The following is a 15,723-nucleotide window of genomic DNA, read 5'->3' on the forward strand; positions in this document are numbered from 1 at the left end:
ACGCCGGGGTTTCTCTGTGGGTGGTCGCACCAACTAAAAGTCCCTCTGTGGCTTCTGGTTTCAGGTCCACAATTATTTCCTGTTTAGTCCACAGACCGCCTCAGTAAGAGCTGGACATCTGGCTGTAACAGCCTAAATGCCTGCTGACATTCGGGGAGCAAATACGTGGTCTTTGGGGGTCTCTGAGGGTCTGTAGATAAACTGGAGCTTCACTATGATTTAACCCTAAAATATAGAAGAAACCCAGAAGCGTTTTTCCCATTTGAGAAGAAACGCTTGAGTCCAGATTCCACCAGAGAAATGAATCAAACCCTCCTTATTGTATTCAACAAGCATCAAAACCTGGCGAGTAGCTATGAGAGGAGATAGAAGGGGAAGGAAGACAGTCTCTGCCGTCTGTCTGTGATGATGACTTAAAAGGTCATGCGGGCCGACAGGGATTTAATTTATTGAGGACGGAGGCGGACCGTCCCATTTCAGAGGCCGCTCGGTTCAGCCTATGCGGTTGTTGGAGGACCAGCCCGGGTCTACCGCCAAGCCCGGAGGCTACAAGGATGCAGCCTAGCGACTTTGAGACACGGCTGCTCTCTGCTCCTCAGCGCTTCAGATCAACTCTCTCTCCCAACACCAGATCAATAGACTGGGATTACTGATACAGTTACTACAACCAGACGCAGGATCCACTGGGATCTACCAGGAAACAGAAGAAGGACAACCTCAAGTCATTGGCCCTTTCTCAATATGCGTTCTTGGGTGTTCTCATGTCCTTGTGGACTAATCACAGCTGAGTACTGTTCCAATCTAAAGTCCGAGAACGGTCATAAAACCCGGATGTGACTCGCACCCCCCCCACTTTACCCAGAATGCATCGGAGTAGAATTGTCTGTTCTTGCGAGAGCCAAATATCCCAGAATGCATTTCACCTCAGCAACAAGCAATAATGGCATGCTACTAACGTTAGTTAGTCACGGAATGTCATGTTAGGACTTTTTCAGACGAGAAGTTAGTTGTTTAATCAAAAATTCTGTCGTTGGTTTGTCAACATTCAGCCTTCTTCTCAGCTCCAGGATGCGGGAGATGGTGGTGTAGTTAACGGCACCGTCAGACCTCTCCATGTATGTATGTATACACAGGCCAGGAGACAAACCCCAGAGGTGGAGGTGAAACAGGAAGCGCTGCAGAAGAAGAAGCCTACCTTCTTCAGCTGTCCGCTGCGCGTGCCCACAAACACCACCGTGTGCTCGCCGTAGGTGTAGGCCGCCACGGCGCCCATGCCCTCGGTCCGGTCCTCGTAGAGCGGGCTCCCCTCGATGACCCGCAGCCCCCCCAGAGGCTGGTTCAGGACCAGCCCGCAGAAATCATCCCCGATCTGCTTCGGCTGGGGGGTTTATTAAGTCATATATTAATAAGGATTAAATCACACCTTTAACAACAGAACAAAGGAGACGAAGAACGAGGAGATACTACCTTCATTTAATGGACACCACTAGTGACTTAAACACACATGTTGTGAAGACAGACAGAGACAGACAGAGACAGACAGAGGGACAGGCCTGGATGTGCGATAACGTCTGATAAACGTCCACCACCAGTTCATCTGATGGGTGGAGAACCTTCTCACCGTGTGGATGCAGGGCAGCTCCTTGTTGAGTAACCACGGCAACGAGAGTCGGCCCTCCCCCCGATAACAGGAGCGGATCCTCTCCCTCATCGCCAGGTTGATGTGCTGCAGGGTGAACAGGCACAGGACCGTCTCCCTGGGTGGGTTGGACCGGTTCTTCTGACCCTGAAACACAGGGAGAGAGGCGAGGGTTCAAGTCCCTGAGGCAAGGGGGAGGACACAGGGGAGACGGCAGGAGGACAAAACAGAAACCGAAAAAGAGAAAACCCACGTGAAACTGGGAATTGAGGTGTGACTGTCTCCCCCCTCGTCCCCCTCACCCCCTACCTCCTCTCACCTGGGAGAAGACGACGAACAGGACGTCGTCTTCCTCGGAGAGGCCCAGGGCCTGTGCCAGGCGGCGCCCTGGTTTCTGCCTGAAGGCGGCCTGCACCAGGCGGTACTCCACCCCGTCCTTGGTGCAGCCCAGAGGGAACTCCACGTAGGAGTAGAACTCTGTGTCGTTGGAGCACATGCGAACTATCTTGGAGGTGAAGAACTTCTCTCCGCCGGCGTCCATCTGCGTGAGCTGCGTGTCCAGCTGCAGCGTGAGGAAGTAGACGTAGGTGCGGCTGGAGAAGCCGTAGACGTAGTAGATGTCGAAGGCCGGGTAGAGGGACAGCGTGTCCGAGGGAATCTTGATCTGCGAGGAGACAAACTCGTCCTGGTAGACCAGCGAGAACATGTTGACGCTCTCCTCGTCCGCCACCAGCTTCCTGCTGGACAGCGTGGGGAAGTACTCCGACTTGCCGTCAATGGCGGCGCCGATGAAGAGGCGGCTGCCGCCCTTGGCTGGCCTCTTCCTCTTTGGGTCGGCCGCCCAGTCGTCCTCACCAACAACCACGCCTGAGGAGGAGGGGCGGGGCGTTCATGACACAGGTCCTCAGCTGATCGACAGGTCTTTCGCTCAAGGTAAATTAACGTAGTTTTAACTGTTAACCTGCGCAGTGACGCCTGCACTGAATCAGCATTAGCTCGTTAGCTCCCCGGCATTGAATGTTAGCATGTTTCTTTAAGAGGATTTCATTAGATTTATGACTTCAGTGACTGCTGGTCTTAAATGTCCTTTTAGGCCTGTGTCTTGATTTCCCGCCTGACCAGGTGCACCTTACCTGCCATCCCATCAGCCTCTCTGGCTCCAGACAGGTAGTGCTCTTTGCGGTGGTGAGGCTCCCCCAGCTTGAAGAGGTCCTCCAGCCTGAGGAACTGACAGACGCCCTGCCAGATGGAGCCGCACGCCACCAGTCGGTTCCCAGTATAATCCACCAGTAAGAGCTTGTTCACGTTATCGGACGAGTCCAGCCTGAGGACAGAGACAGACAGGCGGGACATTAGACAGATGAGCAGCCAGAGGGAAGAGACTGAAGAGTACGGCTGTCACCAAATCAAACCTTCGTTGTGCGATTATTGCACCAACATTTAATGCGATAAACGAACCATTTTATGCCACTGATGTCAACATAATGACAATATAATAATATAGTGATCAGAATAGTTAGACATTGGTATCGGAATGTGAAAAAATATATCCTACGTGAATAAAAATAAAAAATAAATGGGGACACGGAGCGGGCGACGCATCGGGCGGAGCATTGGGCGACGCATCGGGCGACGCATCGGGCGGAGCATTGGGCGGAGCATTGGGTGACGCATCGGGCGACGCATTGGGCGAAGCATTGGGCGGAGCATTGGGCGACGCATTGGCCGATGCATTGTGCGGAGCATCGTGCGATGCATCGGGCGGAGCATCGTGCGATGCATCGGGCGGAACATCGTGCGATGCATCGGGCGGAGGGCATCAGTCGGGTTGGAGACGGAGCGGCCCGGTCCCCCTAACAACCGGCCGGCCCGGGCAGGGCGGCGACATGGAGGAGCCGCAGTAGTTCAGGTCGTTGAGCTTTGAGCTTCGTCGTGTCCTGTTTCCGTTGTGTTTTTAAACTAAGTGGACGTAGCGGCTCGTTCACGGTATCGTCTCTCTTCTCTCAAACGTTCCCACAGCGATGCTGAAGAGAAGAAAGAACCCTAAGGGTTCACGTGTTCCCTTCGCCGGTCGGTAAGCCCCGCCCCCGACCATGGACGCAGACAAGACGAAGCGCCAACGTTCATTTCTGTCAAATGAATATCGCACCACCAAAAATGATCATTGTCCTACATTGTGCGATATGTCATATATTGCATATGGCGACCTACTGAAGAGGACTCAGCAAGACAGAAAAGTGAAGGGACATATAGACAGACAAGGCCAGGAGACAGACGGACAGGTGTGGACTCACCTGTGAGCACAGGCCCTGACACTGGGGGGGGGATAACATTTGGCGTTGTCCTCCACTGGTCCAGTCATGTGACTCCTTAGCTCCGTCAGATTGGCTGAGAGCTTCAGGACTCTGTTGACGGCACCCACGAACACCTCACCTGTCCTCCGATGGACAGTCAGGTGTGTGAGGGAGGAGTCAAAGGCCCGGTACACCACCCTGCCCGACGCCACGGAGGGGGAGGGAGATGCAGCCGGGGCAGAGAGGAGGGGGGAGGAGAGGAGCATAGGGGAAAGGAGGAGGAAGAGGTGGAGCGGAGAGGCACAAGGAAGCATGGTGGAAAGAGAGGAGGAGAGGAGGGAGGAGAAGGTTGGCTGCAGGTCTGACGAAGAGTCAACTTCAAAGGAGCATCATGACTGTGGAGAGAGAAACATTGATTTAACTACACGCAGTCTACCTCATCCTTATCATCACATGTCATTTATCTGACGCTTTTATCCAAAGCGACTTACAATAAGAACATTTCAACCATAAGGACACAAACTCAGAAGAACAAGAAACAAGAAAGTGTGATTTCATCAAATAAGCCAGTTTACAACTTGCTGTAGATAAGAACCATTATAAGTCCAATGTAAGTGCTGCAGTTAGTTAGTGTGTTAGTGGAGGTAGAGTGTGAAGAGGTGTGTCTTTAGTCTGAAGATGTGAAGGCTCTCTGTGGTCCTGGTGTCTTCAGAGACCTCCTTCCACCATTTAGGAGCAGGACAGCAAAGAGTGGAGATCTAGTCCAATGTTTTGCTCTCAGTGAGGAGGAACAAGCAGTTTATCACATGCAGAGCGGAGAGTGCGGGTCGGGATGTCGGGTTGGACCAGGTCCTGGATGTAAGCTGGACCCCATCCATTCACAGCGTGGTACGTGAGCACCAGTGTTCTGAACTGTGATTAGTTGGTGTCATCAGCATCGCTGTGGTAGGAGAAGCCATGCGAGCGAATGACAGCGCAGAGAGAGTTGTTGTAGAGCGAGAACAGGAGGGGACCCAGGACGGAACCCTGAGGAACTCCAGTAGTAAGAGGACAAGGTTCCGACACAGATCCTCTCCAGGTTACCCGGTAGGTGCGGCCGTCGAGGTAGGACGAGAGAAGGGAGAGAGCAGAGCCTGAGACACCAAGTTCCTGAAGGGAGGAGACAAGGATCTGCTGGTTGACTGTGTCAAATGCAGCAGAGACGTCCAGAAGGACGAGGACAGAGGAGAGAGGAGCTCTAGCACCTCAGGTCTACCGCTGGTTTAGAGCATCTTATTAGTTACAATTAGCTCTCACACAGCGTGTCGAGTGTGTTCCAGGCCAGTTGTTGATCTGCTTCAGTCCGTCTCATCTCTGAATTCTCACAAAGCTCCAGTAACACGGAGCTTGACGGACACACGCATTACTCCCAGATGGTGTTAGTGATGATCAATAATGTTATTATCAAACAACAGTATTCTTAATTTTAAATGTGCTCAAGACTTGAAGAAGTAAAAACATCTGAATGATAAAATGTGTTTACAACTTAAGACATGTTTGACTTCTCTCTGCTGCTCCTTGATGGAGCTCTGACACGCTGCTAAAGACACACACACACACACACGCACACACACACACACACACACACACACACACACTCTCCCTCTCTGGACTCCCTTCAGCTCAGCAGACTAATTAACTAATGGGCTGATCTTTCACTGCCTCTTTGTGTTCACCCGTGCGTGTCTGTGTGTGTGTGTGTCTGTGTGTGTGTGTGTGTGTGTGTCTGTGCGTGTGTGTGTCTGTGTGTGTGTGTTTGCAGACAGGCAGCTGGGCAGACAGACTGGACCACGATGTCATCAGACCATCAATCACCTTACTGAGTGTGTGTGTGCGCTAACGTGAAGCTAACCGCTAACCCGAGCTCATGCTGCGTCGGTAGATGGATGGATACACACTTTATTAATCCCTGATAGCAGCAACACAGTAAATAAAAGGAGAAGAGCAGAACATATTACATTAAATTAGTGAAAGTGAGACAGGAGTGTGTACAGTTAAATGAGAAAATGAAAGACAGTAGTGCAGTGTGATGATATTTGTTGTTCAAATATACAAGGATTCATCCAGAGGTATTACGCTGTGTTCTGTTGGCAGGAATGTTTTCCTGTATCCGTCCGTGTGACGGCGGAGCTGCATCAGCCTGTTGGAGAAGATGCTCCGTGTCGCAGCAGTAGGTGGTGAAGAGGGTGGTCCCTGGTTTCAGTGTCCTCCTCCCCACCACCTGTTCAGGATGCTCCTGTTGGCAGCCAATGAAGCAGTGTTCATTTTGGCAGCTATTTTTGATTTAGTCTTTATACGAAAAATGCATATTGTTTTACATTTGGTCATTTTAATCCTTCTTAGTTTTAGTCCCATTTAACATCCACATTAAACTCATTTTCTTCCCTTCTCAGGCCCAGAGACCCCTGTGGTGTGTCTACAGCTGCATAATAGTCCAGCTTGCAGTACTTGGTTGTCCATCAGATGTCCCTCCTATGACAGGCCTATAGATGTCCCTCCTAGGACAGGCCTATAGATGTCCCTCTTAGGACAGGTCTATAGATGTCCCTCCTATGACAGGTCTATGGATGTCCCTCCTATGACAGGCCTATAGATGTCCCTCCTATGACAGGTCTATAGATGTCCCTCCTAGGACAGGCCTATAGATGTCCCTCCTAGGACAGGCCTATAGCAGGTCGGCAGACTTTTTGACTCGCGGCCACAATGGAACAAATGGTTGAAGTGTTTGTGTGAGCTGATAAAAAAATGACGTGTGAAACATCATCACATGAAAGGATTTAGATTTTAACAAATAGCAAAGCATTTATTTGAAAGGCAATTTAACAAATTGGCAAAGGTGTAACAACTTGATGAGGACCAGGGACCTAAACGCAACACTGTTGTCTTTGTCTGTTTACTTGAATGCTTTTGACACTTCATGCTCCTTTATTGTTTCCACTGTCCCAACAAGAGACACCTTAACGTCCTACAATCGCTGCAGGACATTATTTGTGGCGCCTCTACGTTGCTTAGTAACGAGCGTACGGTGGCCGAGACGGTTTAACGTCTTCTCACGATGTGACGCGTGAACTACAGTAGAAACGCGTGAGGCTTCAGAACCTGCAATGGCTTTATTACGTTAGACGCGTTTGTGACGGAGCGTCTCATCCAGCGAGGAAACGCTGCCGTCGCCAGAGAACAGAGCAGAAAGGTCCGACGGTCTTTAAACGGGTCTTCATGTTTCTGTGAAGCAGCGCGGCTTCAGCCCGCTAACAGGCAGCTAACAGGCAGCTAACCCGAGACAGCTGAGCGAAACTAACGAAGCCGCGTTCAAACTCGCCGCAGCGTAAAATAGTCGCCGCGGTCCGTAGTCGGTGCACAAGAAACACCGCTGTGCGCGAGCGTTCTGGGTTGGTGGATGACGTCATCATGACGCGTTAACATCCGCCGTACTCTGTCTGTTGTCTGTCGTGACTTCGTCAACCACCATGTTCGTCTCGTCTCGTTAACGAAAGTTAGAATAGATTTAGTCATAGTTTTTATTTTTTAAGATCGTCTTCGTCTCGTCTTAGTCGTGAAAAAAAGGTTAACGAACATTTTTCGTCATAGTTTTCATCGGCGAAATTAACACTGTACAGAGGAGGCGGCCTTCTTCACCAGCTTCTTGGTAGTGGTATTGGAGCCCCACAGGGAACAGTTTCCCTGTTATAGAAGCATCTGAAGAGCTGAGAACCTTGAGGACATCGTGGTTTACTTACAACCACAGCTCTGGTACCTTTAACTTGCTGCTCTCAAGATGTCTTCAACCATTGCGGCATCTCCACAAACCCCTGATGAAGAGGACAGGAGGCAGCCAGCATGCAGGGGGTCCAACAAAGGGACCCTCCCAGCAGGAGGTCCTCCGACCACACAGCGCGTTTACACCAACCGACTCAAGTCAAACGCGTGATTGTCTCCTTTAGTTTGTGTACCGATGGACGAAGGAAGCCGCTGGAACGACGATCATCTGGCTTCACGGCTCCAACGGCCAGAGAAATAACTGCTGCGTTAGCTGTGTGTGTGTGTGTGTGTGTGTGTGTGTGTGTGTGTGTGTGTGTGCGGCTGTCGTTACCAAAGTCTCCACCCTCTGACCCTTATTTCATTGGAGGACACGCTGCTGGACGTCTGAACACGTCTGAGTCTGGAGCTCCTACACGAGCATCTGAGAGGCTTCACCACGCGTTGGCCTCAGGGGGGTTTTAACCAGAGACACACGAGACAAAGAGACAAAAACTGGACCAGAGACACACGTGCGTTCAACACACACGCTTGCTGAGTAAATACTGCTCCACTAAGTTGTAGCTGCTCGTGACGTTTTGACCTCTTTTTGTCTTCATGCCGCCAGATCCAAAAGAAAACATTGACGCCCAACAGACGGTGACCTTTGACCCCTTTGCACCGGCTTCACATAGTCGGTTCCTGCTTCGACTGGTAACCAAGGCGATAAATGAACGAATCATCAACTATTTCCTGTGAACGGACCAATGATGCATGCAAAGGATGGTCCAGTGGTTCCTACGCTAAATCATCTCAGTAAGGAAGCATTGGAGCTCTTATCCTGGAGCCACTTCCACTCCTTCACTTCCTTTCTCCCAGTGAGGAACCTTCCTGAGAAGAAAGGACCATTCAAATCCAGCCCAGCTCTGCATCGGAGGCTGGCGTCTAGTCTTCACGCGCTAGTCTAGAAAAATGGGTCGACGCACGCAAGGAGGTGTGAAAAGACACGCAAGGGACACGCAAGGGACACGCAAGGGACACTTAACTCAGCTTTACTGATTCTCCTTTACACCTCCAGCTGGTGACATGGCTGCTGTGACATCACAGGGAGGGGGCGGGGCCACAGACGAGATGAGGTGTTTACATTCTTTACTTCGAGCCAGCGAGTGAGACGTCTCACTCCTCAACCACGTCAACCGTGGAGTCTTCAGAAGCCCGCTGGTCCATCAGCTTGCTTCTCAATGTCCTCATGTGGGCTTCTGTTGCCGAGCAACTAATGCAGTTACCAACGTGAGCCATGTTTTTAAAGTGTCCCGCCGTGAGACAGACTTCAAGCATTAAGTCATCATCACACAGCCGTGACCTCTGACCTCTGCTTGATTAAAAGCAATAGAACGGTGATATTATGACCGATGACACATTCGGTTTTTATATATTTAAATGGTTCCATTTATTCACAAGACAAGCCTGGTCACATGACCAGAACCTACAGGAAACATACAGTGGCATGATCCCACCCACACACACACACACACACACACACACACACACTTCCTGTCGCCTCGTTCTCTCCTTACATGCTGATGACATCACCCTCTCTGTACGCAATCAGCTGTCAGATGAGCTGATACAAGAAGAAGAGATATGAAACACACACACACACCTTTAAAGACCACTAAATCATGATGAAATATTCCTGATGTGCGAGTCATTATCGATGGATAAAGAGTATTATGGAACATGTGACATTTAAGACGTTTACTATTTAACATCTGGCAGAAACAGATGGAACCTCGGTTCGATTCGAGGAATTCATCATTTATTTCTGTGTTTTTATGACTCTTTTCTCTACTTGTGTGTATGTGTGTAGGTTAGGGCTGAGCGATGTGCAATTCATCCGTTATACGCACATAACCGCACAATCATGGTTATAACTTCAGACCAACAATTAATAACGCACAAATAACGCTCTCTACCAGCGTAAAACACCACGACAACAGCTTGTGACACAATTACATCTGCATTTATACTCTAATGTGATCATGAGAACACACATACACACACATGCATTTGACCTCTGAAAGGAGGAAACACACACAGACACACACAGGAAGTGAAGAGGGCAGCTGATTGTTTCCTGCTTGTTCCTCAGTTCATCCTGAGTGTGTAACATCTAATGCAGACAGACAGACAGACAGACAGACACAGACAGACAGACTGACAGACAGACAGACAGACACAGACAGGCAGGCAGACAGACAGACAGACAGACAGACAGACAGACAGACAGACAGACAGACAGGTTGAGGTGAAACTTGAAATCATCTTCTCAGAACTCATTTCTCTTTCTGCTGACTCAGCGTTTCCTCAGCGATGACTCAGCATGTGTGAGTTTATATTTGAGTCTGATAGTGTACGAATGTGTGTGTGTCCCTCCTCCTCACTCCTTCATCACACGTGTCCCTCCTCCTCACTCCTTCATCACCGTGTCCCTCCTCCTCACTCCTTCATCACACCGTGTCCCTCCTCCTCACTCCTTCATCACACCGTGTCCCTCCTCCTCACTCCTTCATCACACGTGTCCCTCCTCCTCACTCCTTCATCACCGTGTCCCTCCTCCTCACTCCTTCATCACACCGTGTCCCTCCTCCTCACTCCTTCATCACACCGTGTCCCTCCTCCTCACTCCTTCATCACACGTGTCCCTCCTCCTCACTCCTTCATCACACGTGTCCCTCCTCCTCACTCCTTCATCACCGTGTCCCTCCTCCTCACTCCTTCATCACACGTGTCCCTCCTCCTCACTCCTTCATCACCGTGTCCCTCCTCCTCACTCCTTCATCACACCGTGTCCCTCCTCCTCACTCCTTCATCACACCGTGTCCCTCCTCCTCACTCCTTCATCACACCGTGTCCCTCCTCCTCACTCCTTCATCACACCGTGTCCCTCCTCCTCACTCCTTCATCACACCGTGTCCCTCCTCCTCACTCCTTCATCACACCGTGTCCCTCCTCCTCACTCCTTCATCACACCGTGTCCCTCCTCCTCACTCCTTCATCACACCGTGTCCCTCCTCACTCCTTCATCACACCGTGTCCCTCCTCCTCACTCCTTCATCACACCGTGTCCCTCCTCCTCACTCCTTCATCACACCGTGTCCCTCCTCCTCACTCCTTCATCACACCGTGTCCCTCCTCCTCACTCCTTCATCACACCGTGTCCCTCCTCCTCACTCCTTCATCACACCGTGTCCCTCCTCCTCACTCCTTCATCACCGTGTCCCTCCTCCTCACTCCTTCATCACACCGTGTCCCTCCTCCTCACTCCTTCATCACACGTGTCCCTCCTCCTCACTCCTTCATCACACCGTGTCCCTCCTCCTCACTCCTTCATCACACCGTGTCCCTCCTCCTCACTCCTTCATCACACCGTGTCCCTCCTCCTCACTCCTTCATCACCGTGTCCCTCCTCCTCACTCCTTCATCACCGTGTCCCTCCTCCTCACTCCTTCATCACACCGTGTCCCTCCTCCTCACTCCTTCATCACACGTGTCCCTCCTCCTCACTCCTTCATCACACCGTGTCCCTCCTCCTCACTCCTTCATCACACCGTGTCCCTCCTCCTCACTCCTTCATCACACCGTGTCCCTCCTCCTCACTCCTTCATCACACGTGTCCCTCCTCCTCACTCCTTCATCACACCGTGTCCCTCCTCCTCACTCCTTCATCACACCGTGTCCCTCCTCCTCACTCCTTCATCACACGTGTCCCTCCTCCTCACTCCTTCATCACACGTGTCCCTCCTCCTCACTCCTTCATCACACGTGTCCCTCCTCCTCACTCCTTCATCACACTGTCTCACCCCTCCTCCCATCACACTGTGTCCCTCCTCACCTTTCATCACACCGTCTCACCCCTCCTCACCTTTCATCACACTGTCTCACCCCTCCTCCCCTTCATCAGATTGTGTTCCTCCTCCTCACCTTTCATCACAGTCTCCCCTCTCCTCCCCCCATTACAGTGTGTCCCGTCTCCTCACTCCTTCATCAGTGTGTCCCGTCTCCTCACTCCTTCATCAGTGTGTCCCGTCTCCTCACTCCTCCTCCCCCCTCATCACACCGTCTCACCCCTCCTCCCCCCTCATCACACCGTCTCACCCCTCCTCCCCCCTCATCACACCGTCTCACCCCTCCTCCCCCCTCATCACACCGTCTCACCCCTCCTCCCTCCTTCATCACACCGTGTCCCCCCTCCTCCCCCTTAAACTCCTCCTCACAGATGAACTAGTTTCTGTATGAAATATTGATCAGAGCAGCGTGATGGAGGCGGAGCTTCTTCTTGTTGATCGCTCCTCAGACAGGTGAACTCAACACCTGATCAATCACAGCTTTTATAGCCATTAGCTGTTATTGATTAGTAGAATAATTGATAACTGATTGAACTGATAACTGAAATGGGGTCGGCGTGGTGCAGGAGTAGAGGGAGCGCCGGGAACCGCAAGGTTGGTGGTTTGAGCCCCGGCGGCTGCCCCTGAGCCAGACGCCGGTTCCTCACCTGCTCCCCGAGATATAAAAACACGGGTTCAAAGTCGCTTTGCAGGAAAGCGTCAGACAATCGAGCTGTAATGTGAATGTCTCAGTTTAACGTGATTCACCCAGAACACACGATTGGATATGACACCGATCAATGAAGACACCATTGATCAATAACACAGACTGCAGCTCTTCATCTTCATCAGAGGCTGTGAAGGTTTCAAATGTGACTCTTTACACGGCTTTGATCAGTTTATTGATCAGGTCACCTGAAGGAATGTTTTTTTTTTATTCCTGTCAATAACTTCAGAACTAATAACCTTCCTCTTGGATCGACACGTTGAATCAGCGGTTATTGATCATTCTGCTAATTATTTCCTTGATTAATTGATTCTGGTCCGAATTATTTTTGGACCGAAGTGCGTGTAGTGGACGAGCTGATCACACGATGAATCCCTGGTGCTCCTTTATGACGCCGCGGATCGATGCGATCATTGATAAGCTGATCGCCTCCGTTTATGGATTTAAACTGGTTTTTTTCTGCAAACAAACAAACAAATCTCCATTTTGTTTTGGTTGATCGGTCCCGTGAAAGCGAGAGCTGCTGCTGCAGTTATTGATCCCGGGATGATGGATCGATCCTATATCATGCCACTGATCATGTGATCATCCGAATCTGATCCCAGTGTATCGATCACGGAGCTCTTAACGTCCTGCTGTCATTTCAAGTGATTCCTACGATCCATCACGTCATAAATCACGTGATCGACGGTCGTTTAAATCAATCACACCGGGACGAGCGCGCGCGGCGTCTCCTCACGCGAACCGTTCGATCGGAACGCGCACGCGGATCGATCGGTCCCGGTTCCATGAGGACGGAGGCACGTGGGGCTCGTCCCGCCGGTTTTTAACGGTGATTTCTGCGGTTTTCCTGCCGCCTTTCCCTTTGTTCTCTTTAATGGAGGCCGGCGGCCCCCCTCCCCCACGCGCCGCCTCGTCAACGCGCCGAGTCCCGGTAAACCCCCCCCCCCCCTTCTCCACCTCCTTCTCCACTCCCGGCCCCCACCTCCTTCTCCACCTCCTTCTCCACCTCCTCCGCACAGAGCCGGACTCACCTGAACGGTGCACGCGCAGCTCGAAATCCACGGTCCCGCGCGCTGCCTCCTTTCTCCTGCTGCTCACGCGCAGCGGCGCGAGGTCCGGACGGGTCCGGGGGGTCCAGGGGGGTCCAGAGGGGTCCAGAGGGGTCCGGGGGGGTCCGGGGGAAGGGGGGGGGGCTGAATAGTCCACAGCAGAGATCGGCGCGCTCCCCCTGTCACACAGCCTGCATCGGCTCGGCTCGGCTCGGTCTGCTGCTGCACCCCCCCCCCCCCCCCAACACCCCCAACTCGGACCGTACCACTCCACACACACCACAGGGGGGGGGGGGGGCTGGGGGCAATCACGGGGGGCCGATTACACCGGATCAATATGTTATGCGGGGGTTGGACACGTTACCGGAACCACGTCGTTTAGGACACGTGAGAATCACAAGTTGTCTTGTGTTAAAAAATAAGTTAAAGTGTGAATTTAAAATCTTCCCCCCTACAGGATCCGTGTGATGGTTCAGTCCGCATCCATAATCTGATGTTTTGCTCCCCTGAAACCAGATGTGGAGACAGCGAAACATCCAGACATCATTTCATTTTATTTATTGATATATATATATATATATATATATATATATATATATATATATATATATATATATATATATATGTGTGTGTGTGTGTGTGTGTGTGTGTGAAATAAGTAAATAAAATAAGTATTGAACATGCCTTTCGCATGCATTTTTCTCAGTACATATATTTGCGAAGCTGCTATTGGACATGACATGTTCCCGACGTGTCGGTGAAAAGTTATTCATAGATGTAAAGAAAGGAATGACACCAGGAGAAGTATTGAACACGCTTACTGAACACATTTAATACTCAGGTGTGATTTCAGCAAACCGTGTTGAATCTTGAAGGTTCTACAGGCTCTGATCTTTAGTCTTTCTATTTGTTTCCTTGGCGATGTGTTTGGGGTCATTGTCTCGTCAGCGGGGGACCGGCTCTGTTGATGAGCCCGACTGCCGACGGGAAGAAACTGTTGGTGTGGCGGGAGGTCTTAGTCCTGATGGACCTCAGCCTCCTGCCAGATGGAAGGGGCACAAGCAGGTTTTGTCCGGGGTGAGAGGGGTCGGCTACCATCTTTTTAGCTCGCTCCACTTGAGGTCCTGGTGATGATGGAGCCCAGGAAACGGAAGGAGTCACACAGGGTGATGGGGGAGGGTGGGGCTCTTCTGTTCCTCCTGAAATCCACAACCATCTCCACTGTCTTTAGAGCGTTGAGCTCCAGGTTGTTCTGGCTGCACCACGACACCAGATGGTCAGACTCCACCTGCAGGCGGACTCGTCCCCACCAGAGATCAGTCCAATGAGGGTGGTGTCATCCGCAAACTTCAGGAGCTTGACAGGAATGTTCTCCATTCATCCTTCCTTGAGTTACATGAAGTTTGCTGAAGAACATCTCCACACTGTGATGAACCCACCTCCGAACCTCCGAACCTTCTTGTTGGTCTGTTTTTTTTGGGGCCATTTGGCCTCCAAAGAGTTCAATGGGGCCGCGAATTACTCACCTGCGATGTCCAGGTCTTTCTGAAGCTCTCCACAGGTGGTCCTCAGCTCTTGGACAACTCTTCTCACAATTGTTTTTACTGCTCTGTCAGAAATCTTGTGAGGAGAACCTGGTCGTGGCCGGTTTGGGAGATTATGGCCCCAAAAGTGCTCAGTGGAACGTCACGTTGTCAGGTGGTACACATTACACAAAGTACACATTAAGTCACGTACACAGTACATAAAGTACACAATACATTCCTTACACGATAGTCCAGATAGCTGAAGAACATGCCGTGAAGATGTAGTGTGGTAATACTGTGGTAATAGTGAGGCTATAGTGATAAATAGTGAGATAATAGTGAGTGTAAAACAACTGTTGGTTGTTACAATTAATGGTTAAAAAAAATGTGCTTTCAACTTTAATTTGTTTCCAGAATCAAATGCGATGGATTGGCTGAGAAGAGAGAGGACAGTAAAAAGGGACCCTGTTAGTGACTTTGGGCTATAAGATGAATCCCTGCCTCCTCTCACCTCAACACAACCGGCACCACGTTTTATGTCCTAGTTTAATACGCCCAATGAAGCTGCTCCTGTCTTTGCCTTCTGTTCTACTTCTACAGAACCCATCAGACCTGCTGGGCCTCGAGGCAGCAGACTCAGTGTTTCCAGCAGCCTGAAATAACTGTGGGCCGGGTTCAGGTCCAGGTTTAGACTGGAGCTCTGAGGTTCTGAAGGTTCACCCTGTAATCAACTCAGAGTCTGACAGTTCTGCTTCTGCCGGTTTCTGTCTCCGCTTCGCTCTCTGTAATTTACTTAATTGAAGCCACTTGAGGGGCCTAACCCT

General features: G+C 50.9%; 1 protein-coding gene across 4 annotated transcripts in view; it reads right to left on the reverse strand.

Annotated features, from left to right (window-relative positions):
- Positions 1-13,657, reverse strand: part of plxna3 (plexin A3) — a 63,977-nt gene extending 50,320 nt beyond the window's left edge. For 2 of the 4 annotated variants that reach the window (XM_078081078.1, XM_078081073.1), the window contains exons 1-6: positions 13,356-13,657; positions 3,934-4,328; positions 2,773-2,963; positions 1,959-2,506; positions 1,622-1,786; positions 1,196-1,378 (exon numbers count right to left, since the gene is read on the reverse strand). In XM_078081078.1, the coding sequence (XP_077937204.1) occupies positions 1,196-1,378; positions 1,622-1,786; positions 1,959-2,506; positions 2,773-2,963; positions 3,934-4,247 (1,401 nt within the window). In that variant the 5' untranslated portion in view covers positions 4,248-4,328; positions 13,356-13,657. Of the gene's footprint in view, positions 1-1,195; positions 1,379-1,621; positions 1,787-1,958; positions 2,507-2,772; positions 2,964-3,933; positions 4,329-5,016; positions 5,125-6,048; positions 6,163-13,355 lie in introns of those variants that run through there. The other 2 variants (XM_078081079.1, XM_078081081.1) reach the window with 2 other exon arrangements.
- Positions 13,658-15,723: the final 2,066 nt, after the last annotated feature.

Source organism: Gasterosteus aculeatus, chromosome 2, assembly GCF_964276395.1.
Source record: "Gasterosteus aculeatus chromosome 2, fGasAcu3.hap1.1, whole genome shotgun sequence".
Taxonomy (NCBI): Eukaryota; Metazoa; Chordata; class Actinopteri; order Perciformes; family Gasterosteidae; genus Gasterosteus; species Gasterosteus aculeatus.